Genomic DNA, 27,644 nt, shown 5'->3' on the forward strand with positions numbered 1-27,644 from the left:
CTCTTATCCCCTCGTGTCTCTGTCTCTGTCTGCCGGCATCGAAGGTGTATAACGCCATGTGGACGCGGGACGAGGGGCGAAAGACGGGAAGTCGGTGAGGGCCCGGTGGGGTAGGGGGTAGACAGTGGATCTTGTCGCCCCCGTTGGCCCCCGGTATCGTTTGTCGGAAAAAGCGCCGCTGCTAGCTACGGGGCTTACCGGAAGCACCCCACGGACTTTGTAAATGCGCCTACGAAAGGGGCTTGACAGTCGTCTAAACAAATCCACGTGCTTCTGCGCATTCCCTTCTCTCCGAACCTGCACCGGTAACCGCCAATCGGGCACTGGACGCGGCATATTGGAGGGCATTTCAAATCGGATCAGTTTTAAAGCGTCTGGCCAAGCGTAGCGATGTTAGCACCCCCAAATGCAAATTTTGATAAAAATCAAATCGCATTCGCTTGTCCACGATTTATCCACGTTTGTCCGAACACAATTTTCATTTGTCCACCTTTCAGAAAAAAGTTACACCACAAACAAGCCATTTGAAGTTAATACACCTATATAGACCTTTTTTTTAGGGTTTCCTTAAAAAATGTGTCTCTCCACAGTTTGTCCACTAATGTTTTTCGTTTGTCCAACAAGTATTGTCGTTTGTCCAATCGATATTTACGTTTGTCCACCCTCCAGAAAAAAGATACACTTCAATTTTAGAAAAAGTTGCCAGCGATACGCTCGGTTGCGGGTCATTTGTCTTCGTTTTATCAATTTTGTAGCTAATTGTTTCTGTCCGCGCAGAACCACTAACAAGGAGGAACGGAGAAAAATCTGGAAAACCGGAAAATTCAGCGTTTTTTCAAAAATTCGTATCTCCGCCATTTTTTAAACTGAAGCGCTGACCTTTTGGGAACAAGTAGTGATCGATATGGTCTTTATGTGCGCAAAAAGCGTGGATTGTCGGATAGGTGGTTTTCTCACAATCGCAATTTGAATTTTTCTTTCTTCCATCGGGCTTGTATCGTAAGACCGATTTTTATTTTTAATAAAGATTTGAATAGTTGACGTCGTGCACTACAAAACGTATATTCTAGTTTTTCGGTAAAATGTGTCGAACAGGTTGACGCAGAGAGATTATTTTGAGTAAATAAACGCGTGTGTTTACTTAAAAAAACTTTACTTGTACTTTTTTCTTTTCATAGCAAAAGTTCGGTTTCTTTTTAGACAGACCGTGTACATCGAGTAATGCACGATACAATGGTATATAATTTTGTGTACCGTATATAAGAACTGTATACAAAAGTTTGAAGACAGATCACGTGCCCCTGGTAAAAGTAAAGTATGCGAAATAGGAAAATTGTTCAGTAAATTATAATTATCTCCAGGACGATTTTTGCTGAAAGATTTTTTTATTGGAGAAATTCTCAGTGGAGTATCGAACTTACCCTTCGGTCGCCAGACATGAAATACGTGTTGAAATAAGAACGACAATTTTTGTATGCCATGCACGATTTATTAATCGATCGATACATTTTTAAAAATTCATTGATACTTGCGAAAAAACATTTGATTTCTATAATCGAAGAAGTGGTGTAAAAATCATAGTCCGGCGTACAATTCTACGGGATGTTGGATTGAAAGAATACTGATTACGCGACAGTTTCAACGGTTTTGCATGTACAATTGTTCCATCCGAGGCGACGTCCATGCGAAGAATTGAACAAAAAAAAATAGTGGACGATAGTTAACAATCCTGGACAATTGCAACAGTTGCGCGACGATTGATCGATTTCCATCGTTCGCGACAAACTGTTCCGATCGAGCATCGCCCTTCCCATTTCGCTAAAGCAAATTCCCGATTGCAGCTTATTATCCCGCGGCAAGTCGAACGTCGGACCTGCCTCGACGAAAACGCAACGCGCTCTCGAACCAGAAATGGGTACAATTGTTGAATAAAAAATGGATAAAAAAAAAAGCTGCGTGTCTTTTATTCGTTCTTCGAAATTAGTATTCGGATAAAATTTTGTCCATCTCTGACTCCGTATCGGTTATCAGGCGTCGCATACGGGCAACCAAATCGAACGAACCTCGATACCTCGATTTTATTTGATCTCAGAACGGTTGACCCAAGGAAGTGAAACGTCGCAACTACGAACGGTAAGAGCAGTTTCAGCTCTTGTTTCAATGTCGGTTCTCGTTCCAGTTGCCCGTATGCGTGTGTATACCTTTGAAACGATTTCACCGAAATAGATGGCCGACGGATAATACGTTGAACGTATTTTACGCTCACGGACAATGTACTCTAATGCGTTAGGTGTCGGACGAGAAAATCTAGAACGCTTACGCGTCGAAACGCTTTCGACATGTTCGTTCGCCGACAAATAATTTCCCGGTAACCAGCGTTGACAAAATACGATCCACGATTCCGTCTAGCAATCGGCAATCATGATTAACGAATATTTGCAGACGCGATTAGCCTTGGAAGATCACGTATGACTCGATTTGTAATTGCGGACAACAAATGTGCATAGATTACGGTAATTAATTAATCTCACAATTGTGACTGATTAACGAAGAAGTCATTGTAATGCAATCACTGTTCGAAAATGCTAAGCAGCAGAAATACGTTACAGGAAAACTCGCGCAGAGAAACGTTGACCACTACTCGTCGCAGAAAATATAGGTCGTTCAAGGTCACTTTCTCGACCGTGAATCATAACAGACACGAGTCTTGCTCCGCGTCATGCTTGTTTGCATTCTGTTTGAGAGATCACGTGACTGTTGCTTCGAGCTCCGACTATACAACTGTCTCGAAAACGTCGACGAACTGAACATTTCTGTTAATTAACAAAGTAGCGCTCTAGGATGACGTCTGCCAAGTATCGCTTCAGAGTCAAACAAGTTCAACGAATTATCCGTAAAATTCTCTCGTGGTCGACCCAACGGTACGGTCGTGTGGTTTCGAGTTAAAAATCTGGATATTTAAAAGTGAAAAGAAATCGCGATTTTTAACTTGAATTACAAGACCGTTCCGTTGAAATGACAATTTTTATTCGTCGATACATCCAACACCAAATCCATTATTTTCGCGGCTCTTTCGGTGCCGTGAGCGGCCCGCAAATAAATTTGTAAGCGTAGTTTTTGGTCTGTTCGGCGCGTGCGGAGAACGCCTATGGGCGTTCAGGTAGTACGATCGACGTATATGGCGACGGGTCCTCCGCACGCGGGGGGTCGCTCGACGACCGATTAACAACACCGAAAGAGAGTTGACCCTCTCGCTACTGCACGACTCGAGCAACAACTTCAGAGACGGTTATCGTCTCGACCAATCGCGTCTTTTCGTCTAAACGAATCTTTCGCGGTCCTACGTCGAGCGAGACTCGACGAAAATTGGAAAATTTCGACCGCGATGGGTTAACACATTAGAGTCCGCGTACACGTGAAGTGTGTCAGCTATCCGATCGACTTTTTATTTTCTACGGTTACTAAAAATCGTTTAATTCTATAATTAAGTATAACAATTCGATAATTAGAACGCACGATTTAAGTCATTCTCGATAAAATGTAACAAAGAACAAACATTGCTCTAAAATAGAAAAGATTTTTATGCGTATTCTATGTACGATTTATCGATGAAATTGTTGTACATATCGTCAAAAAGCTTGTATTAAAAAATATCGAGTACGAAAACAAAATTGTTCGATTAAAAAGAAAATTAAACAAAAATGAATGGAAGTAAATTATCCAGTCACTTGGCGCCCTGTTCGTAGCTATTCGCTTTTAACGAAACATTGACGGTCTCCAATGTGTTGATCATCCCAATTAGAAGACATCGTACACTGATAGCGATCGATCGACGATATCAGACGTCGAAACGATCTATCCGTCGATTCCATTCGAGTGTTTGCTTCGTCGAGACATTACGGAGCGTACTCCTCGTAGCGAAAGAGTTAATACGGCGCAAGACGCAACACCTGTTGTTCGATGCATTCCACGTTTCGACAGAATGTTCGCGCATCGATGAACGCAAAGGTACCAGAGATGGTCAACGTTTTATTCGCGTAACGAATCACGACTAGAACTCAACCTACGAAAATTTCGATCTATCAAGTTTTTATATTCGATCATTTCTAAGTGTAGTTTAAGCAGAGATATTTGCTTGTCGTTTTGTTACATTACAGTACCAACCTTCCAACTCCTCAACTCGATCCGCACGAGTCCATCTCTGTAATAAATCTAAATAGGTAGATAATCTGAGTCTCAAACCAATGGTCATCGAAGTTCGTATACTTGGAAGGTTGCTACTTAAACTAGAGTTACGAATAATCGAATATAAAGGCGCGGAATTCATTTAAACACCTGATCCGTTACTTTTGCTCGTCGTTCGAAATTTCTTATCCGAGATAACAATTTTTCCCGTCGCTGGAACCTCCGTGTTCGATACATCTTAAAAAATAATTATGCCTCGAGACGCACACAAACGCCGTCACGTGCGTTCTTCTATCGTTTATTTCTCCCTTCTTTGTATTAGATTTAAAATCGTTAACATCGTTAATAATAGACGACTATCGACATCGACGAGAATCTCCATACAGAGGAAACACATTCAGTGAAAGTCGGTTCAGCGATCGATTCGCCCAAAATTAATCCGAGCAACGACCCTGAGGACCCAGGAAAAAAAGCGTCCCTTTAAGCGTCGTTCACACACGCACGCACACATATATTCGATATACATATACATATATATATATATATTTATTTATATATATATATATATATACATATATATATATACTCGTTCAGTTAGTTTTTTCTTTATCATCGTTAAGTAAAACAACATGGAAAACAACGTGATATATGCATAGTACGAAGAAACACTGAGAGATTGGTTCCCCTTAAGTCGAGACTAACAATTAAGACTTTCCACTCGTTTTCATCATTTTCCACGTAACCCATCGCCGCGTTCGCGCAGCGCGAATTTCTCGCTAAAAGTAACCCGATTCAGATCTAAAATAGTTATCACGAAAGAAAGACTCGGTAGCGATCGAAAACAGAGAAAAGAAAGGATCGTATCGGAAAACGAGGTTAAAGGAAAGATCTTGACGCGTTTCGGTCGTACGATCTTCGTGTAAAGCGCTATATGGGATTTGTTCGAGAGTTCGTGTTGCACGAGAAAGATTCTTGTGTGACGCGAATGTATTAACCGCGTTATACAAGAGTCTGCTGTACATTGATCTCGAATTTTTTAATGTAGCATCCCCTCCCTCCTTAAAAAAAGAAAAAGAAGAGATCGAATCGCATGTCGCGCTGCCTCTCGGTTTTAAATCGACGAAAAACGATCGTAGAAACTGCGCAGCGGAGGGTTAAAGTCGATGGGACGCTAAATGACGTCGAATGGATCAACGACACACGAGAAAGTTAACAGGTGCAAGGTATATATACGCTCGACACGTTTGGAAATCGCGCGTTTTGTCTTAAAAAAAAAAAAAAAAAAAAAAAAAATAACGACAACGGCACGACGAAAACGCCTACGTCCTCCTAACGCGTCGCGGCGTCGAATCTCGCTTAAACATGTACAAACCCATCGAAACATCTATCCGCGTCTATGTTGTCGTGCTAACCTATGTATACAGAAAGGATCTAAGTTTCCTCGTAAATCAACGCGAGAAACGATCCTTCGTGTTAAAAGGACATTCAACGATTTTTTTTTTATCCCCCTATTTTGTTTCCATTTTTCTTCTTTTTTTTTTTGTCCCCTATTAAATACGTTATAGAACATTCAGAAAATTACGCGTGTCTCGTCAGAGTGGATCGTGTGTCGAATGCTAGGTAGGTGGATTCGGACTGCGCTAATGGGATCGAAACACGTGCCTACTGCGACACACTAAACTGCGTGGATGACGCGCGACCAGTGACCAGAGGTGGGCAATTTTATTCCAATAACGGGTACGAGTTCTTTTTGTACCTTAAAAGATCCGGTAGCGAACGAAATAAATAAAGAAAATAAAAATAAGGGCTCGGCTACGCGCCGTTATTCCTAATCGTTACAGTGATTAATTCGCGACGTTTACACAGCCAACGTGGTGTACAATTTTATTTCTATTTTATTCATATGGAATTCTAACGTTTATCCGAATAAGAATTTTGCACATCTCCGGCGATGGTCGCGTTCGATTCATCGATTCGTTGCAACGCGAGGCGTTCTCGTTTGCTCTTTCCTCGCGCGAGAAAGTGTTGATTCGACGGTTCGATGGACGGCTGGCGCTTCGTTTAAACATTCGTTGAAAATGAACATAGAAAGGAGAGCGCGCGTTAATTCGCGATTATAGAATATTCGAGCAGACCGCGTCGATCGAACCGTTAATCGCGTATCCTCGCGATAAAGAAACCCCCGTAACTCGAAATAATTTTTTTGTTCACTCGCAACTACGATCTACCGACGTCTAACTGTACTTCCACTCTGGAATTATGCGCGCGCTTCGAGTACGGAACTACCAATGGCACTGGGCGTACGCTTGCTCGCGAGAAAGAAATCAACCGTTTCCAAAGAGATCATATAGATAGACTAGGCAAGACAGTCGAGAAAGTATAATGCGAATAGTAAGAGGAAAAAAGATCGACTGTGCTTCTCGAACGCATGCGCTTCACATTAAGAAACTTTGGTGGAAGAGAAGACGAATTATGGAGAAGTGTCACTCTAGTAATCTCTGGTCAGCGTCAGATGCCCCTAAATTCCTGTGACTTCTCTCACAAAGTCTTAAAATTCTGATGCACATGCAAACTTAGACAGGAGCAGAGCTATTCTCTCTTTCTTTGCGTTTACTATCTCTATATAGTCTCTTCGGAAAGAAATCAACCGTTTCGCGTCGAGTGTGTTTAATCGTGGAAGGTCAACGCGTCTCTAGAGCTAGGAATTATGTTCCTTTTAACCGTTCGAGTGCCACGCGACGCGATCGCGACGCTGAAACTGCTAGTCGTTCGTACTTGTCTTGAACCTCTTAAAGAATATCGACGCATATGTGTACGTTTGCTTTTATATAAAAATTACCATTATTTACGATCACAATATCTTTTAGAACTAGAAAATATACGATATTCAAGTGAGACAGCATATTTGTATGTCAAAATGGATTTACAGATTGCTTCGGTTTGTTTGTATAAGCATAACAACGCGATCGTGACGCTTGCCACTTTACGACCGGATTTATGGAAAGATTCGCGACACTCGAACGGTTAAACTACGAACGAATTATCAACAACGAGATTATTCACTGTTTCTTTTGGGCCCGGTTACACGTTTGTTTCCTTCGCTTCTCTAAAACTCCTCTCCCTCTTTTGGGTAGTACGCGATTTTGTCGTTTTTCTATTCGTGGAAAAAATTTCACGGCGAAATTCGTTTCCGTTTATCCCGCGATTACGACGATTAAAAAATAGCTCGCGTTTGGCTTGTCCCCAGCTTTTAAACTTATATACACCTAACGCTGTTTTGGTAATATCTTTATAATAATATTGTTACGTATCGATCGAGGAGTGCGCGCGGTCTTCGGAATATCGTTCTCTCGACGCCTGTGTCACCTTGGTGCGTTGGACAGTGTGGTTCAAAACCAGAACCTCGTAACATAGGGTGTCCCGCAACAATAACTGAGTCAGCGTTTCCATTATTTCATTCTGAACAAAAAATGTCGTATACACAGCGGAGACTATCCAAATCCGTCATCGACTTATTAACGATTGTCGAACGATGCGTGTCGCTAATTCGGACATTCTTATTTACGATGAAACGACAGTCTTATTTCGTACAGTTCGAATTATTAGCTGGCTAATTGCAAACATAATTCTATCCGTTCAACTACGAACTTGATATTCTATAAACGTCTACGTACTTCTAATACGAAATTAGTGCGAATAAACCATGAAATCATGTGCGAATATCTACGAAAATCGCAGTGAACATGTGTTAAGGTCGTCGAGGTATTTACCATCCTTACCAAACCGCCATTGTATGTCTCGCAGACGTACGCTCTTCGTCCTTCGGACAAAGAGACAGAAAAGTGAACAACTCTTCTCTCGATAACGGATAAAAATAAATCTATAGCGCGTACGACCTTTTTTCAGCCGAGAATAACCTGCCAAAACACGCTGAGAATGATTATTAGTCACTGCTGGAGTTGCCAGCCGTTATTTTTTGGAAAGAACAATTCTATTTTCAGCTCCTTCCATCCTTGATACCGAATGCCCCCTGATATTTGCGAGTTACAATTGAATCGATTATGGAAATACCAGTCAGCGTGCAGGACACCCTCTATAATATTCACACGACGGTAATAAAAATAATCGAGAACATATTAACGTCGCAAGTATTAACCGCGTTGATTTTCCGTTTTGTTTACGTTTAATCGAGCCTGCGCCATTTGTAATTATATGCATATACAGATTTGAAACAACTTTTTCCTTAGCGAAAATGTTGTCCGAGGCTTCGTTGAGAAGATATTAACGGAAAACACTGACCAATCAGAGCGCGCGTATACCGTTGGTGCGGCGGCAGTAGGCGTGGCTACGCGCTAGGCGGCCGCGCTCATACGCTACCGCAGTTGCTCCACCGGCATACGCGCGCTCGGATTGGTCGGTGTTTTCCGTTAATATCTCCTCAACGAAGCCTCGGACAACATTTTCGCTAAGGAAAAAGTTGTTTCAAATCACCTTCCGAACCACCCCTTTCAAGATGTTACAACATTTTTGGGACACCCTGTATATACCCCTACGCGTCCGAACGAATCCGTACACTCACTTTCTTATCGTCAATGGTTTTTCATATATTTTCCCTTCGTCTCGTCCGTTTCCATCAACGCGGAATCATCGTTTACCAAATTCGCGTTTATTTACCGCCACGTCATCCGCCTCGCCCCTTTCGATTGGAATGGATTATACACGTACTTGTAAATTATAGATAGATAGATATGTATATATAAAAAACAAAAAAGATAATGAAGAAGAACATTGCTGGTGCTGTGTATCCGAATGCGTTTACAATCCCACAAACCAAAAACGAAATAATAAAAAACGAATACAACGAACTAACTACGATCGAATCGAACGCTCTCTGTTCGTGCGAGTGTCTGTTTATTCGTAATGCCGGTTCTTCGTCTCTATTCCGTACTTAAACCGTGTAAAATATTTTTCTTTCTCATTTTTTAGGAACTTATAAATACTACTCGTGGCGTACAACGTCCTGACACTAGTCCCGAGGTCACGTGGGTCCGTCCAAGTCGTCCCGTTCAGGGCACGGCGACTCGCGTCTCGAATACCATTGAAAAGGAACACGTGTTTATCGATCGTCAAGATCCCCGTTTCTCGCAATCTGCTCTGGCCTCTCCGACGAAACTTTCGCACAGGTCGAGGGCCTTAATGGTACCAGGATCAATCGTATTGGCGTTACGACGCCTCGTAACAGCGCCCGGCAAGATTACGTACACATAACCTCTATTTTGCACGCAGTTTCGAGAGTAGAGATACCATAGACCGAGCAGGGAAGAAGGTCTGCTGTATGTGGAAATGTCCCACCGTTAGAAAGAGAAAAGAAACCGCGGTAGTTTATCTGTTTCTGTCTACTAAAGCACGCGCAGTAAAAATCAGACTATCTGTTGAGTTAGCTTTCTATTAAGTCGTCCTAAAAGTTCGTGCCATTTATACTTCTATTTCTCAAATTAATATGTGAAACATACTCTTAAGTGTCACAAGAAAAGATAATCTGTCTCATTTCACAATAGTTTCTCACCTCTCTCACATAGTCATTATACCGTTACTAGAAAATTTCTGTGATTTTTTATTAAATTTCGGCACAGTCTTCGGCACAAACTTATGGGACGACCTAATATATGACGATATAATATTACAAGAAAATAATTGAAAGCACAGTGAATCGAATCGAATAAAGAGTCAAAGATTTTTAGCTGTGGTGCGAAGGTCCGACTCTCCCACCCTATCTATAATATCTCTATGGTTTCGAGTGGAATGTCAGAAATACACTCAAGTAAACGTTCGAGTTTCGATGCAAAGTCCCCGATCGTTCGCGGCGACTTCTTTTAAACCGCTAATCCCTCGTTGAAACGGGTTTATTTTCACGTCCTTCCGTTCACATCCGAGCGTGAGCAACGTTCGCGTACATCAAAACCCACGAAAAATCAAGCGTCAACTGAACAAGGATGTCAAGACGTTACCCACTACAATAGTTAGACCGGGCTATGTCGTCGAAAGACAGTCTCCATCTGTCGTCAATTAAGTCATACACACGACGAACATTTTCGCACGATAGATCTAAAAGCGCTTTCTAAACGTTTTGTTTTTTTTTTCTTCGTAGGAATTGCAAGTCTCGCGCGTTATCATTTTTCCTAATACACACACAGGGTTCCGTTTTGTTTTTATCCACTTTTCTCCCGTTCTTCTCCTCCCCCTCCCCCCCCTCCCTCCCTCCCCCCCACCCTCTGTTTCGTAGTTTCGCTTCGTTTCAACACACGCTTGTTCCTCTTTCGTCACCATCTCTCGAGCACCCATTCTAAGATTTTACATTTTTATCACAGATGTTTTGTTCTCGATTTTTATCGTCGCCCCTATAATACCTATACGGTTCATTTCGAAATATTTAAGCAGGGACGCTCGTCAGTTATTTGTTTCTTTTATGCTTGCTTCCCTGTTCTTCCGTAAACGTTCTTCTCTTTTAGAGCATCATTTCTCTCTCCGGTATTGTTCTCTCGCTAAGCCGACGCGATATAACGATCACAGCTCTCGTCTTGCCATCGCGCGCAAGAATACACGATTCACACTAAGGCCTGCCTTAGTACAAAAATATACATTCGCTTCTTAAAAAATAGATCTTAGCATTCTGTACTGGCTACCGTTCGTTTGATATTTTACAGTATTTTGATTCTTGGCAGGCTGGCTTAAAGGTTAGTTATTAATCGGCTACGAGAACCGCCGTCGAGCGAGCTTTTTCGTAACGGGGGCTGTTATCCGATCTAAACACTAGCTGGCGCACCATCTCTTCCTTTATGTGTAACGACGCTTATATTCATAAATTGGCGTTCGCGCGGCTCAATTCGGTGGCGAATAGACGAGGGCCGCGAGCTAACACGGAAAGCTGAATACGTTAGGTAAAGAAAAACCGTTTTCAACGGGCCAACTATGGTAATGTCTCCCTTCTCGACAGAAGATCGGGACCGACCGTTATCGCGAACGGCGGGTCGGTCGAGAATTTGTACTCGGAGAAGACAGTGAATGGAACGCGACACCTCGATCAGGAATTGCTCGATCTCGGTTCGAGGCAAAAATCGCTACCTAACTTCGCTTAAAGAAAGACACCACCTTTACGATTACGAAGAAACGATCTTTGTTTATCGAACGAAGGTATAAGCGTGTTCAGCCTGAATTTCAAATGCATTTTTACACGATTCAACGCTAGTTATTGGTGACGAAGTTGCAGCTAATATTTTCCTGAAAACCGTTTTCATTCGACGCTCGGCGATGCAAACAAAAATTCCCAACTGTCAGCGTTTCTTTTGCTGTAAAGATGGCGTTCTTCCTCAAAGTGTCAAAAAATCGCTTGGAAATTCGCATTCGTGAAATAAATGCGAGACCGTTGATGTACCTGTGACACTCTCGTAAAGATAAAAACGTGAAATATAAAAGTCTTTCGTTTGAAGAAACACAAACGGTGGTGGGGAATGGTTTCTGAACAAGCACACCAAACGCTGGGTTTGATCGAGAAGGGAGACATTATCGTATCGAGACGAGGCGTTTATCGATAAGATTAAACACGAGATTTCGTGTTTCGACGATTCGCGGAACGATGCGCTTTCCGTTTAGTCGGGTTCGTCCCTTTTCTTTATGAATATGAGGTCGAACGCGGCAACGTGCAGCCCGCCTAACTGGTGTGTGTATACCTTTCTCGGCAGGTTCAGTCTTATGCTTGGTTTGTCATCGCGTTTATCGATATATACGTGTAGTAGTTGGGTTGTGCCCTTTCGGTTAAGCGGTGGCTGCACGAGTTGCCTTTCTTTTCTACGACTTTGTACAGAGGATTCGCAGAGATGGTACTACGTATCACCTGATCACCTGTTTTTTTCGTATTTTTTTTTCTTTTTTTTTTTTGTTATGTTCTGTCTCTATTACTCACTGGATATCATCGTTATATATCCGAACGCATTATCATTTTTCTCGCTTTTAATAATTCCGTTCTCTATCATACGCTATCGTCTCGCATATATGTTCTTTCACACTATTCGCTCTTATACTCTTTTTCTCTCGCGCGCGCTCTCTTTCTCTCTCTGGACTCACACGTCGGGTACCGCACCCGCGAATATACTGTTTATGCGGGACTTCGTTCGATTAAAAAACAAAAATAAACACGTACGAAGAGAAATAATAATAATAATAATAATAATAATAATAATAAAAAAACAGGCCCTTAGTAAATAAAGTTTGGCCCATCCGCACAGCGTTAATGGTCAACAGGGCCGGATCAAGGCGTGGGCTTCTAGGGGCTACCGCCCAGGGGCCTTACGAGATCGACTCTCAGGCTACGGACTATGAGTGTACGTGATATCCGCTACTTTTTACGTTGCATTTGTATTATTACATTTTCAAACTGTTTCTTGTTATTTCCAATAGCGATCGCAGCCGTGTAAAAATTAATCAAATTTGTCTTCAACATCTTTCCTTCTTTTCGAAAAGTATTACCGCGGAGCCCTCACAGTACCTATAGCCCAGGGGTCTGCGAAATCTTAATCCGGCGCTGATGGTCAGCGAACAAAGAGTGGTGTCGATCGCGTTTGTTCGCGAGGATTCGTGGAGCATCGCTATATAAACGTCGTGGTTCCATTCGCTGAGAATTTTCCCGACTTAAAAACAATACAACGCGCGCGGAATACGAAATGAATGGGCACGAGCATACCTTAACTTTGTCGAGCATTTTTTTGGGCGATACGCCGACAGTTGGCCCAGCGAATCGCCGGAAAAAGAAAATGTCCGTTAAGGTGTCTACGATTATTTTCTTATGGTGACTGTCGCGTGTTAGATATTTTGTTTCGGTAAATTTACTCTTACCGCGACTCAGGTACATATTAAGGCCCGTTCATCTTGTATTAACAGCATATAATCATTTCAAAACGAAATAGTTTTTTTCCTCGCATTTGTGCCTAATTCTCCCGATCGAACCTCCGGTAGTATCTTGTTATTCTTTTCCTCTCTCTCTCTCTCTCTCGTTAATCTCTTGTTCTTTCGTTCGAACAAATGGGTCTATATATTATTTCGCTTGCTCTTATCCTCTTCCCTGTTTCTTTTTTAAATTCGGGCGCAACACAGCGATTTTTGCGCGTGTCCAATTTCTTCTTTTATAACGCATGAATGTATGTACAGAACCACATATAAAAAACAATGGTATACGTGACTACAAGTACGATACACGACGATGTAATAATAATTATACAAGGGTTCGAAAAAAAGTAAAGAACTCCTCAAAATAGTAAACTGTCTGTTACGATTGTTGTTGTTGTTGTTGTTGTTGTTGCTTTTGGTAGTTCTTTGTTTTCTTTGTGTTGTGGATCATACTTCTTTTTTTTTTTCTTTTAAACGTTCGGAATCGTCATCATTAATCGCACGACAGAAACAGATGCGCGCGGCATCCGCATATTAACGTTTAAAGTTCGATAGATAATACAGATATACATACATATACACATACACGATTAGCAACTAATTCCTCTGATTTCTTTTATAGATAACTATATTTGTGTTCACTTCCAGCGGTCGCTAAGAGCACGGTGAAGAGACGGTACTCGAAGAGGTCGTACAAGATGTCGAAGCATAAACGATATCATCCTAACGCGATATACTAGCTCTGTATTTTCAAACTGATTTGCATACCACCAAATCGACCGCACTCTTCTCGGCACACGTTCATTTAATATTTTGTACAAAAGCGTCCGATTGGTTTTGGTATTAAAAATAACCTCGGAACGCTGTTCGACTTCTTACTGAGTGCATCTTTGTTATATCTGCGCAACTCGATCACAAACTCTTTCTCGCGAAATCTTCACCATTTTTTTTTTTTGTTAGTTATTCATTCTTACACTGCATGCTCTTGGCGCTCGCTTGATCTAAATTCCCATAGAATTGGAAAAATATCTGTTAACATGTTTCTACTTACATACGTTTGGAATTTCGTTACGCTTTCCAGTGGAACATCGTGAGATCGGCCCCTTTCTCCTCTCTTCTTTAATCTCAATGTTTCATGTCCTCTCTTTACTCGATGCGATGATCGTCTCTCATTGTAGCGTGTATTGCCTTCATTTTTGTTCGATATTCACACTTCCTGTGATATTAACAGGTACACATCACGCATAAGGTCTGTCTAGAAAGACCTCGATCGTCTTGTAATGCTTGGTTCTTAGTATCTACCAAGAATATTGTTATATTTTTATATAATATATATACGTTTCTTTCTTTTTCTTTCTAATATTCATTGGCGAGAGGAACGATCATTAATAAGTATTTTGTTCTTAAGCTGACCATTTCGAGCCCACCACTGTTAGCGATAGACTCCGTTAAAAAAGGCTCCTCGTGAAAGAAACCATCGCATATCGTTTCGTTCTCCATTTCGATGAACGAGGAGATCATCTCATTCGCTGGGGGTGATTTATACTTAATTTAGGTACCCCATCGCGGACCCAAGAAAGACATAGTCAACTATGGCTTGTCACGTTCTTACGTGAACTGATAAAAATCATTGTAAAGCAGGAGAACTTGTGTGCGTTTTTTACCTTCGCTATTTACACATTGGAACTGTGTGATCCTTACCTGACAGTGTAACCCCTTTAGTTATTAATCTTGGTTTACGAATTTACACGTGTTCACTGTTTGATGCATCATCCATAGTTCCCGTAAAAATAAATCTTATAGAAAAATAAAGAATATGACTTCGTAACTTTACTTCTGAGAATGTAGCTCGCCCAGAAATTGTTGGAGGTGTCGGTGAATGGTACTGGGGAGTAATGTTTTCTTGATGTGCATTCGGAATTACTTTTGGTCGCGGAGGACCAACGGCATGATCACGTCTCTGCTGTCACCTTTGAATGGATCCATTACAACTGCGGGTAAATCTGCGTCGCTTAAAGGTTCCCACCGATGACCCATTATTACTTGTATTTCCTAGGTACATCAAATTTAATACACACGCGTTTAATATAAATGACAAAATGATATAGGAACAATTTACAAACGTTAGTAGTAAATGTAAAAGCTTACGTGTGTGATGCTTTCAGCCTTGTGCCATGATTCATTGTAGGATGTAATATCTCTTTGTGCAAACACTAATGACTTTAGGGAGCATCCTCGTAGACGTGCAATAGCTAACAAATTTTCTTGGCAGTATTTGTGGCCTATGAATACAATTTCCACAAGTTTGGTACACTTCCATGCAATAAGTACTAATGGATCGGGGCTGTGGTGAAATAATAAACACGCTGGTTAATAAAAAAAATTAAAGATAGCGACATAATATAAAATAATATCGCTTACTTGTCGGGCTCGATTGGATCGCAAGTTGCTGGCATGATTCGTAGAGGATCTATCGAGTCGATCCATATTAAAGATTTTAAAGTAAGATCATACCAACTGGATAATACAAGTAACGCCCTGATGTTAACATTCTCACAGAATAACACCTTTAAGTGTGTCAGAGGCATGGAACGACGAAGTATGACCGAATGCAACATATCAATGCCAACATAGGAGTGTATAAGATTCAATCTCAGCTCACATTTTGGACTGTAATTAGAAACATTGAATTTCATTCGTTAATTTATTTTTTCTAAGTAACAGGAATAGAATAAAAAGTAATAGAATAACTTATACTATCGCTTACTTCTTTTGAACAAAAGTTTGCCAAGCGCTGTCGGTTGTTCCCGCGTAATGTTCGTTCCAACCGTGCACATGAATTACAAGTCTTTCAACGGTGCCTGTATCCAATGCTTTTAGAAGAGAATCGCTTATGAAATCATAATCCAGAGTCAGAATAGACAATCTATTGAACGAGTTAAAGAAAAGTTCGTAATCGACCCCAAGTTCCAAAAAGTCGTAATCGTCCGGATCGTCTCTAACGGATGCCAAACTGAGAATTGTCAGATGGTTGGCATGGTGCTGACGCAGAGGTTCTAGAATTACACCGGCACTTGCTGTTAATTCTTCTATGCATCCCAAACTCAAAGCTTCTAAACGATTAGACGTTTCAATAATTTTTACAAGAGGTTTTATCAGCGGCGTCTCATATCCATTGATATCCTCGTCATCTTCGTAATCGAAGAAGCTCCTGCTGGATTCCAAAAACAATTTACGCAGTTGTCTGTTGCAACTCAATTTTTTCAACAGGGCCAATGTCTCGTCTGCAACATGATTTGGCGTATCACAGCGAATCGTAGCTTCGTGCACACTGAGTCCGAAACTTTCTCCCAAGAATCTATAAAAATAATGGAGGAAGGAAATTGTAACATCGTTTAAGTGGTTTCAATAATTTGTGAATAATAATTTTACATACCGTGCCCATGTAATACTGTCTTCGTATTCGAGAGCGAACGTGATTTTCTTCCAAAAGCTAGGATGGAACAAAGCGTACCTCCAATTTCTACAAACCTGCGGAAATTATATTCGAACAAATTATTTTTACCACGTTAACCCCTGCTATTTTGAAAAGTCGCCACCAACGCATGACAGTTACTAAAATAGACACTCGAAACGTAAACAAAGGATAAATACGCGTTATTCGCGGAAAAAAAGCAACGAACACGGCGACTGGTCGCGGTGCACGATACACGAAACGTCAAATGAGAAGAACGAAACTTCGATATGGCAGTTTGGTTTACCCACTGTGTCAGGTCAAAGTTTAAATGGCCTTGACAAGAAAAAAAAAAAAATTCAAGAATACCTGGGAGGCTTTCAACCGGCTGTCGTGGGGCAAATACGAGAATATTTCCTGTAGTATGACACTGGGTAGGTTATTCCAGCACGGATTATTGTCCTCTTGCGCCATTTCTGTCGTACGATTTGCACCTTTGTAGGACGAACAGCTGTTTGCCTTCGCCAAAGACAGCTGCCCCTCGCACTTTCTTGACGTTGCCTTCTCCGTCGCGTCGCTCTCTTCCGAACTTTTTAACTGTTCCAAATATACAACACCCCCATTTCCAGCGTGTATCATGTTTTTGTCAGTACTTAGTGACCTATATCCTCGACTTTCCCCAATGGATCCTTTACGTTCCGCCACCCGTTTCTTCGAGGTGAGGGCCTCCTCTACGAATCAAAATAAGAGCCCAATGTGTATTGCGCCCAACTCGTAACGTCCAACCCAACCACTCCAACTGCCGTTCGCGTATGTACACTCATACGCATGGTCGCGTCAAATTCTTCTCTCTCATTGGTTAAATACCTACGCACGTCGATCTATATGTATCTCGCAGCGTTTTGACAGCGTACACAAAACTCGGTGGGGATAACATTCGCGTTCGAATCTTTGCAAGATATTCGAAAAAACATTCAAGCAAAGATGGTCGATATTTTCATATCCATGTAACAAGGAAAAGAGGAACGACTGTTCGTCACTCCTTGAATACAAATTAGAATTTGAACTACCGAAATGAAATTTTTTGTGAATTATCGTAACTTCGTTTTATCTAGTATCTGTTTTCAAAACATAATTTACAGATTTCAGGTTCAGATTTCGGTATAATTTCGTCGAACCTCGTTAAACACTGGACCCCGATTGGACCTAATATCGAATAATTATAATGTTCGAAGGAAATCGAGCCTGACGTCACAGATTCGAAGCGATTCGATCCGTATTGTAAACGTAGCACATCACATGATGCATGTGTTAAACACATGTGTGTTTAATTTAAACTAATTATCTTTAATTAGTCACACGAAATTCTCTACAATCTTTCGATAGTCTCGACATATTCATTCTTTATAATTGCGAACGCTTGAAATACCGTAGAGTGAGCATCTTTCAAGTAGAGCACGAAATAAATTTAAACACGTATATATAAATGAGCATTGTTGATGTTCTGCGATCTATATTTAACCATCGCGCGTAAATCCATTTGATTGTGCATAGCATACGTATATTCGGTGTTCGTGAGTATACCGCGAAACAGCTGTTGAAGTCAAAACGGGTTAAGATGTTAGTCGCATAAGCCGGGTCAACATGGAGCCCGCGGTTAAACGTCAACACGTAGTGCTACGTTGTTTTCCATCCTAGAATTTGTTTCCCAGATGACACAGGACAATGACGCGCTCGAAGATCCAGATAAAATTTGTTCGACTTCTGTTGATCTTCCTCCTAGCACAGAGCGCAGTATGCGATGGAAGTTTTAAGATAAACAAGAAGGTACCTGAAGCACCATCGATAGACGAAAGTGGTAATGGAGTTCTCCAAAAAAATAGCGCGCAAAAAGGCGAGCAACAAATCGCGGTATCAGCCGGTGGTACAATTCCCGAGGGTAATAAAACTGTGAACAATATAACCTCAAAGCCATCGTTAGATGTTAATAAAACTGTACATACTACAGAGCCACGAGGAGAGGTTAGTTTTTTTTTCTGACTTTGACTTATTTTTATGAAGTGACTTTTTAATTTCTTTGTCATCCCACTACACCCCGGTGTAATTTCGCTAAAATTTGTTTGATTAACTCTGCCCTGGAATTACAAAAATGGTTTCTTCCATTAGCTATACTAAATTGCTAATTATGTATCTTTTCAACAGCATGCAGCTGAAGGACACACACCTACTTTAAATGCCGGTGCTCTAAAGCGTGGTCTTTACGTGTTTGTGGGCCTAAGTGTTCTTGTTATGGCCTATATCATGTTCCGTAGTTTTAGGTATTTAACGATCATTAAAAGTTTGAAGTTCTTTTTAGCTTCCTAAACCTAGCTTCCTGAACTGCTTTCAAATCAATGATACTTGTTTATGACATTTACTTTAAAGTTCGTTTTTAGACCAATTATTTTACAGGTTAAGTAAAACACGTGCCCAAATGGTCAGAAAGTATGGTATTCTTGCACACAGACAGGATGTTGAAATGCGACCGTTACCTCTAGATGAGGAGGACGACGAAGATACTACCGTATTTGATGCCAGTAATGTTCTTGCGAACAATGTTCAACATCAGAATTTATAGAACATAATCAGCATAAAGTATGTTGATTATATTGCGACATAAAGTCTTGATTACGTGACAAATTTTCTCATAAATGTGGTGTTCTTCAGAATATGAATATACACTGTAAAAACTTGGCACATACATTTTTTAATATTTTTGCATATAAAATTGCTTGCTTGCATACGTCAAATTGTACTATCAAGAATGCATTCAACAATGCACTCAACTTTACGAGTAATGCTTTCCAGCAATAGATGTACTTTGTCAAACAAAAGTGAGATGTTTTTATGAAACATCTTCAATTCCTTAACATAAGTGAGTGATAAAAGAAAAACTTTAAACATCCGTTGTTTACAAATAAATAAATGACGGGTATCTATATCTACTCTTATACAAATTATATTTTAATTAGACTATGTTGTTATAATTGAAATTATACAAATACAGATTGTCTCTATTTTATTTAATGCTACACATTTAATAAACATTATGTACAAAATATATGCGACTCGATATTTTGTTTCGCTAGATCGGATAGGAATGTAAAAGCGGTATTTGTGACATACGTAGTATAGGTGAAGGTATAAACCTCGCATTTTAAAATCATAAAAATTCATTTTGGATTGCATGGACAAAAACATTGGCTAGTCTGAGTCTTCCACTTTGGGATTTAATATTCGATATCGTCCATACATCGGCTATATCTACCGCATTATCGTCTTTTATAATAGCGTCTAAATCGAATGTATCCGATTCATCCAGCAAGCTAAGTGGAATAATCTCCATTGCAAATATTGCGCCAAAACCGAATTGTTCTTTCACCTGCAATAATTTCTTATATAACTTTGCGAATCTTGCTAATAACAATCATATCAGGTTTTATAAAAAATATAAATGTACTTCACCTCGCTCATAAATGTGTTCCAAGAATATAGGTTCTCAGGATTTGAACCAAGTAAAGTAATAGTATTACAAAGCTCATCATAATAAATTTTTAATAATTTATGGAATTGTTCGTCCCAAACTGTTTTATCAGTGCATGCGTAAATGCATGTTGATATATCTAAAATTGGACTGCTACATCTTGTCAATTGAAAATCGAGCATTAAAATTTCATTTCCATTTGGTTCGCGAGATAAAAAGTTCGGAGCCCAGCAATCACCATGACTTATAACAGATGTTGGTTGATGCGTGCGTTTACAAAACTCTGCAGCTTTGTGATAAAGACTTCCGAATCTGTAAGACTCATAACGCTTCTCTGCCGTGCTATCGGGGTATTCCGTTGCTAATGCATTTTGTGTAATATCTGTTATTGTTTTCTGTAAAAAGAGCGAATATCATTTCCAGAAACTAAATTTCATAGTGATATTTTTTGATTGACAATAGTCGTATGTTAAACTTACAAAAAATCTCTTATACCAATTCCAGTTTTCATCGCTGAAATATGTTTCATGTAAACTTTCTACAAGTTTTGTAAAGTCTTTTTCCTGATCTTTATATGCAAAAGAAATTCCATGAAACTTTCCCATAGCTCTCAAAATCATGGCACATTTATCTCCATCTATGCAATCTTGTCTAGCAAGGGGTTTAAACCCTAAAAGAGTAACGTCTTCCATTGCTATGTAATCATTTTCACCATCCATACAAGAAGCTATATGTCGTGGTATGCATAATAGATTCTCTTGGCCTTTATCTTTTAAAAACTCTTGAAATTTTGGAATCATCTCAAAAGGAGATATGAATTAAAATTTTTAAAAATATTATTTCATCTTATAATAATAGAAGTATTACTTTTGTATAAAACTGAGTCTCATTTCGAAAGAATTCTACACTTCTATACGTGTTCCTCCTGCCTATATTTGTTGGCAGAGATTTTACTACCAAACTAACTTGGGTTTCTTTACCATCAACATTTCCAGTAACCTTAATTTTATTAACAGTTGACAAATAATTATCTCCTTTAGCATTTGCTTCATCAAATTCCCAATTCGATACATTTGCTGTTTCTCCTTTATGTACAATGCAAAGTATCTCCTTTAATGTTTCCTCTGTGAAACATTTGCTTACACCTCTTAGTTTTTCGTAATCTTTATTCATTTTTGCCATAATCTTTAAGTTACTGCAAAAATTAGTATATTTAATTTTAAAGGGTGATACTTTCGATTATTAAATTTTTACAAATTTTATGATATTAATTTAACGTGTAAAATATTTTTATAATGATTTATCATGCACTTATCGAGGGAGTTAATTGCTACTTTTATCGATAAGAGATTTTCTAAATTTTAACTTATCTTAGACCTTATTATCTTTTGTGATGAAATCTTACGATAAGATTTATCTTGGACTCTATCATTTTGCGTAATTAGTTCTTTAAATGGAACATAACGAAATGTTTGTAGGAATTAATAAATGCCACGCTGGAATTTGAAAGCATAAATTGACGATTGAGTGCTGATTGAGTATTGCGTATAATCAGGATTCGTTTTGCAATACAAAAATGCATGCTTATTCATTTCGGTTGCAGACAAAATAAAATTTACTTATTTACAAAGAATAATTGTCATACCAACAATAATATGTTTTACCAGATACTTTCGTGTACCTGCACTTGTCAATTCTGAGAAAATCACCAGCTTTTACACCAGTGTAAAATCAATGTAAGTTACTTGTCCAAAAGAGAAGAGATGGTTTCAGAGCTTGATTGGTTTCAGAGCTGGTGAGTTTTCCCTATATATATATAATATGCAGAATTAGTGTAAGCAAATATTCTTGCATATTTGATTATAAATGTAATTACTGTTATTAATTAATCCAAACAATTCGTAAACGTTCTGTCATTCTTTAGTAAATATATCATGTCATCGTTATATGTTTCAAAGTTGGCAGAACTGAATCTCCACGAGGCGCATTCTTACAAAAAAAGATAAACATTTGTGAAAATATTTTTCCACGTGAAATAAGGTAAATCTGTCTGACTTTGAATTTATAAATATATTTTTTAGACGAAGTTTATCATTAAGTTACATCATGTCTTGTGGTAACGTGGTAAATGTTTTGTAGGATAAAAGGAAGAACTTTCATTTTTGGAAGGAAATACGGATCGCATTGGGTGAAACGTTTTAGTCAACCTTCTCAGACTAAATTCAAGTGAAAATTATTCGACTCTGTCCACGTTTCCTTTACAGGTAATACCACGTCATTTTTAATTCTGGATCGATCTTTTTTTTTCTCTCGGGTGATACATCGTATTCACAGAATTCGACTTACGCGGTAAACTCAGGAACGTATTAACTATTTATATCGAGAACTTACCGTGTCGCCAAGCCCAATTAGAAAATCACACTGATTGCGAGTTAATTCAACAATCGTATCGGCGCTCGGTATCATTTGTTTATTCTTTGATCGTGATAAAAAGTCTGTTTGAAAAATCGCTCGCATATCTAGTGTAGAAGAGAGTGTGATGCGCATGCGTTCGAGTAGGTCGCAGGACGGACGTAGAGGACGTATGGGAGCAGTGTGCCGGGGAGCGAAAAGGAGGGAACGAGAAGCGAGAAAGTAAGAGAGATCCCGCGCAGAAAATTAAGCAGAAGACAGTGGCGGCCATTTTTCCTGACATTGCCGTTGCTGCGGCTCCGTGGTGCTAATTGCCGTCGAGTTCTCGGGCGATCGCGAAGACGATCGGGCAGTCGAGGGACGGTGCTGTGGACTGGATCGCGGTATTGTTGTGCGCACCGAGATTAAAGCGACGCGAGATAACGATAAGAGAATTTAGACGTCAATGGTACGGCGTGGCTCGAAGTGACGAGTACGTGTGTAAACGATCGCTGAAGAGTAGTGGGGCTCGATCGTAGTTGGCTGAGTGGACAGCCGAAAAGGAGGAGCTGCCGACAACGAGAAGGGTGTTACAGGAGGCGACAGCGACGGCTACGGGTGACGACAACGACGACAACGACGGCTACGATCGCGGAAACGGAGCTACGGCAGCCCAGCCTAGGCGCCCTTATTTCGTGGTTTCTACCCTAAGAAACCTTCCTCATACGAGAATCGTTAGTATTGCACAGTGCACACAGTCACGCGCCACCGCGTACATCAGCGCCACGAGATGGAGAGGCGAGCTGCTTTTGTGCTGCTGGGGATGCTATATTTAGCAGGCACCCTCGTCACGGTCCAGGCAGGTGAGACTTATCCTCTCTTTCGGATTGCCCACCATTCAGCCGTTCATTTATTCGTATCTCGTTCTCTCTGTCCTTCCTCGTCGTATTTTTTAGCGTTTTACAAGTCGGTCGCGTTGTCAATCACGCACCGAATAATAATACGCTAAAATCTCCATTTAACAGACAGAACTCCGCAGTCTAACATTGGGGTTAGGTCCCAGACTTATATATCGTTTTTCTCTGTGTTATTTTAAAATTGGATAATTTCACGAAGATTGTGTCACTTCGACTTCGGCACCTCCTCGGCAAGCGGTGTCAACGTTTCCCCAATACGTATTAAAATAAACACCAGAGGTGACGAATTATTCCTCTTCCGAACATGTAGGTTTTTCCTCTTAACAAACAGTGCAATGCGTGCCATTTATTCTTGTATCTTTCTCAACGATCGACACGCACTGTATTCGTACAGAGGTAAATTTGTAAATGGAAAAACACGTTTGGTTTTTTTTATAGAATTTTACGGAACAGTTTTACGGACATTCTAATTTAACAGGAACTCCCTCCCCCTCCCCCCTCCCCCAATCAGTCCGTCTTCGTTTTCACTTTGAATCTAGACGAATTCCACGCATTTTGTTCGAAACGAACCAGAGATTAATCGCGATGTATCCCTAAGAAAATACTCGCGTTCGATTTCCATTTTTCCCCTTTCGAACGTTTAAACTTCAGCGTACATTGTTGGGTTTCAAGGAATTCGGCAGCACCGTGACGGAGTTGTCACATGGTACATATACTCTACGCGCATCTTCGCGGTGTGCGTTCCAATCGACAAAAATTTAATTATATCGTATCCGATTGTAGCCGTTCTTCGGCTCGATTGCTTTCTAATTGTTCCCATTTCGAACAGAAAACGTCACTTTTTCAATACGGCGTATACTGACAGATTATGAATTTCTATTTTTAGTTTTGATTACACCGCATCACGTTTGAACGAGCGAGTGGCCTCGCGCGGCATAAAATGCGTGAAATATTATCAACCGTTTTCAACATGGTTCTCTCACGAGTCGTCTGAAATTTCGAACAGGGAGCTTCCTCTTTTCGCGTGAAACGTTTCAGACCTTGGACGATACCAACATCTGGAATAACAATATTTCGCCCCGATTTGGTTGTTATTATAACTATACAGTTTATGGCATTCGATCCAACGCGATACTTGAAGCACTTAAAGTATCACGTGGTGTATAACCAATCGTCTCATTCGTACATTCTCGCGAATCGGCTCTGAAACACGTTAGCTATTGTACAGAATTATAAAAATCTAACCAACGTATACGCGTTTTCGTACAACCAATGTATCGTTCGTTGGTTACGCGAGACGAAGTCTCGATAATCTTTTCATCCCGAAGCTGCCTCGCCAGTTTCTATCCAATATCAAAAAGCTCGTCGCCGAAGATAGATATTCCGTTATTACCTTCACATGGAATTTTATGTTCACCCATTTTTTCCGCGTTATGTGTGTGCCATGCGTGTGATCGTTGTCACGAGACTCACTTGTGTCACGTCTATATATACGAACATATTAATGACGTAATAAACAGTATGGAGATGCTCCTAAAAATATATATGTATTACATGTTTTTATATAATATTATATTCGTGGAATCTCACATCTATTATACACCTATATATCAGTGTATATCGATACATAGACGTATTCACGAGCGCGCGCGCTGAAAAAAGCGTGCACATAAGTATGTACGTACGTGTACATGTATGCTTAGGAGCATCTTTACACTGCTGTGTATAGAGATGCTCCTAAAAATATATATGTATTATATGTTTTTATATCATATTGTGTTCGTGGAATCTCATATCTATTATACACCTATATATCAGTGTATACCGATACATAGGCGTACTCACGAGCGCGAGCGCTGAAAAAGCGTGCACATAAGTACGTATGTACATGTATATGTATGCTTCAGGAGCATCTTTACACTGTTTATTATGTCATGAACATGTCCGTATATATAGACGTGACACGCGTGGGCCTCTCGGCTGCGATCCCGACAGTGTACACCTACCGGTTCGAATTTTCACCCTAGAGTCTACGCGAGTTGCGCACCCCTGGTTCATACCGACGCGAGACACCGGGATTCGCTCGCATTCGATGCTGCAGCTACATTCCGAGAGACGTACGCAAAGTTACCCACGCCAAGCAACTTTTGTTGCGTAACAATTGACCCTGTTTTGCGCCCACCCAGAAAACTTTACCGACTTTCAGCGATCGTTACGCGGAAGTTCGGTGCTCCACGGGTAATTACGTAAAACGTGCGAGATTTTTACGCGATAACATCGCCGGTGACTGGTGGGTAATACGCGCAAACAGTGTCGCGATAGTCTCTCTCTCTGCGATTTCTGAAAAGTCATCGAATTCGTGTTCGAATTTTATTCGGAGAATTAATTCGACCAGTTATTTTTCTAAATCTTGTACGTTGACGAGATTATATATTCTTTTGTTTCATACTCGTGTCGTGGGATCTTGGATTGTTACGAATTTACGAATGCGAGGTGTATGAAGATCGCGTTATACGATTTGTTTTCTTCGTATTACCGTCGAGACTAGTACGCGTATTTGTCGATTATATTCTTAGCGCGCGTGCCTTGTTTATTGAAATGTAAACTTAACCTCCATTCTCTAACACGGTGAATGTTTTCATCCGCTCCGTTTTGCCGTCGCACGCAAACCAGACGAGAGAAGAATGCTTACGTTTTAACCCTGGGAGCGCGCGTCTATTCTTGGCCCTTCAGCGTGTACCATAGAATAATGCAACGATAGTAACGCCATACAATCTCTAAACCGTTCGATTTTTTCCTTTCTACCCGTCCTCGCGTTTCGCCATTTTTCAACGGTACGAAATCCCGTCGTCGATTTTTTCCAATGAAATTTTCGTTACCATAGGACGAACGCACGTTTTCGATATCCGGATCGAGGAACAGGAACACACCGACGCGATCCGTGTTTCGCATAGTTGACAATTAGAATCGGATAAAAACGTCGAACGGAAGACAAACGATCGTTCGTCTGTTTTCCATTGGAATGTAGCTGTTGCACGAATAAACTTTAGCCCAGCTCCGGGTGGAATCTTCGTCCTAGATACGGGGTATTATTTACGACGGATCTTAAATCACGGATTTTAATATTTGACAATGCGATCCGAGAATAGTACTACTGGGAAATCTTGGCGTCGCAGCGACGTCTTAAAAATTTCAGTTCCGTTTGTAGGTTAGCGCAAATATCTCTCGAAATCTGCGTATTGTTCGCGATAGCGGGCCGCACGGCTGCGCCGATCGATTCCGAATAACGTTTTTCGCCAAGTCCGCTGTTCCGTCCTCCCCGTGTGCGTTCCGAAGACACGAACGGTTTCGTGTGCCTTCGATCGGCTTGGCTAGCTTTCTTACTTACGTGTTATCCAGCTGATATACAAGCGGCGCTAGCGACCCTCGCGGACTAACTAGGCCAACGCGTTTTCGGTTTACTCGTTCTCGCGGTAACACATACATCGGCTACGAGAATTACTTTATGCATCACCAAAATAAATTCATTAGAGTATCTTTAGTTGATTACATAACTGTTCGCCGACCGTACCGGCTAAAACTTTTGTCCGACTTTCTGTATTCTAGGTCTGGGCTAGGTCTAGGTTAGAACTGGTTTCGAACGCGAATACCATTGCGATGGAATTTCCATTATCCGTATTAACGCTTTACCAACCGGTTGGACGTGTCACTAAGTTTAATCAAATTTGGTATTTTCGTTGGTGTCGGTAGTACACCAGTGACGAGCAAAATCGTAATCGCGAATACGGATACGATTGTTATCGCATCTTTCCGAGTTGTGATTACGAATACGATTACGACCGTATTCTTAGAGGTTTTCAGCCATAGGAATTTTTTACCTCAAAACCGACATCAGATTCGTGTTCCTCGCATTAAAAAAACTTAGGAAACCATGCTTTCGTCGGAATAAAAAATTTTTAAAAATTACCTTATCTAGGTTCTGCTCTGTGGACACGAGTTTTAATTGAAAATTTTTCATTTCTGATTTCGACGAATGTATGGTAAATAGAGAATAGGTACATCCTCACCGATTTCAATGATTTTGAAATATGTTGTAGAAATCAACAAAATGTCAAAATGTTCAATTTGTTCGAAATGTTCATTTCTACAACATATTTAAAAATCATTGAAATCCGCGAGGATGTACCTGTTCTCTATAATTACCAAAAGTTGTTCAAAATGTTGATTTCTACAA

At 40.4% G+C, this 27,644-nt stretch overlaps 4 protein-coding genes across 9 annotated transcripts in view; 2 read left to right on the forward strand and 2 right to left on the reverse strand.

Annotated features, from left to right (window-relative positions):
* Window positions 1-1,467: 1,467 nt before the first annotated feature.
* Window positions 1,468-17,795, reverse strand: LOC128872083 (F-box only protein 33). Its single transcript, XM_054114412.1, has 6 exons — window positions 16,949-17,795; window positions 16,562-16,656; window positions 15,893-16,483; window positions 15,547-15,795; window positions 15,274-15,469; window positions 1,468-15,177 (listed from the first exon to the last, which is right to left on the reverse strand). The coding sequence occupies exons 1-6, from the start codon at window positions 17,216-17,218 to the stop codon at window positions 15,046-15,048; spliced, it is 1,533 nt and encodes a 510-aa protein (XP_053970387.1). The 5' UTR covers window positions 17,219-17,795; the 3' UTR covers window positions 1,468-15,045.
* Window positions 17,796-18,166: 371 nt separating this feature from the next.
* On the forward strand, window positions 18,167-19,679 carry LOC128872086 (membrane protein FAM174B-like). The gene is made up of 3 exons (XM_054114421.1): window positions 18,167-18,601; window positions 18,782-18,897; window positions 19,031-19,679. The coding sequence occupies exons 1-3, from the start codon at window positions 18,305-18,307 to the stop codon at window positions 19,194-19,196; spliced, it is 579 nt and encodes a 192-aa protein (XP_053970396.1). The 5' UTR covers window positions 18,167-18,304; the 3' UTR covers window positions 19,197-19,679.
* Window positions 19,680-19,766: 87 nt separating this feature from the next.
* LOC128872084 (uncharacterized) lies at window positions 19,767-22,588 on the reverse strand. Of its 6 annotated transcripts, none has more exons than XM_054114418.1 (5): window positions 22,494-22,588; window positions 20,970-21,297; window positions 20,582-20,902; window positions 20,084-20,497; window positions 19,767-20,000 (listed from the first exon to the last, which is right to left on the reverse strand). In XM_054114418.1, exons 2-5 carry the CDS (start codon window positions 21,282-21,284, stop codon window positions 19,782-19,784), a joined length of 1,269 nt encoding a protein of 422 aa, XP_053970393.1. In that variant the 5' UTR covers window positions 21,285-21,297; window positions 22,494-22,588; the 3' UTR covers window positions 19,767-19,781. The 6 variants fall into 6 exon arrangements, with proteins under 6 accessions (XP_053970393.1, XP_053970389.1, XP_053970388.1 ...); XM_054114414.1 differs by lacking the exon at window positions 22,494-22,588 and adding an exon at window positions 21,748-22,469; XM_054114413.1 differs by lacking the exon at window positions 22,494-22,588 and adding an exon at window positions 21,748-22,469 and having other exon boundaries at window positions 20,970-21,598.
* A 207-nt stretch (window positions 22,589-22,795) lies between these two features.
* The window catches only part of LOC128872085 (basigin), a 22,151-nt gene continuing 17,302 nt past the window's right edge, over window positions 22,796-27,644 (forward strand). Inside the window, exon 1 of the mRNA XM_054114420.1 lies at window positions 22,796-23,356. Coding sequence (XP_053970395.1) covers window positions 23,284-23,356 — 73 coding nt within the window. The 5' untranslated portion in view covers window positions 22,796-23,283. The remainder of the gene's footprint in view (window positions 23,357-27,644) is intronic.

Source organism: Hylaeus volcanicus, chromosome 2, assembly GCF_026283585.1.
Source record: "Hylaeus volcanicus isolate JK05 chromosome 2, UHH_iyHylVolc1.0_haploid, whole genome shotgun sequence".
Taxonomy (NCBI): Eukaryota; Metazoa; Arthropoda; class Insecta; order Hymenoptera; family Colletidae; genus Hylaeus; species Hylaeus volcanicus.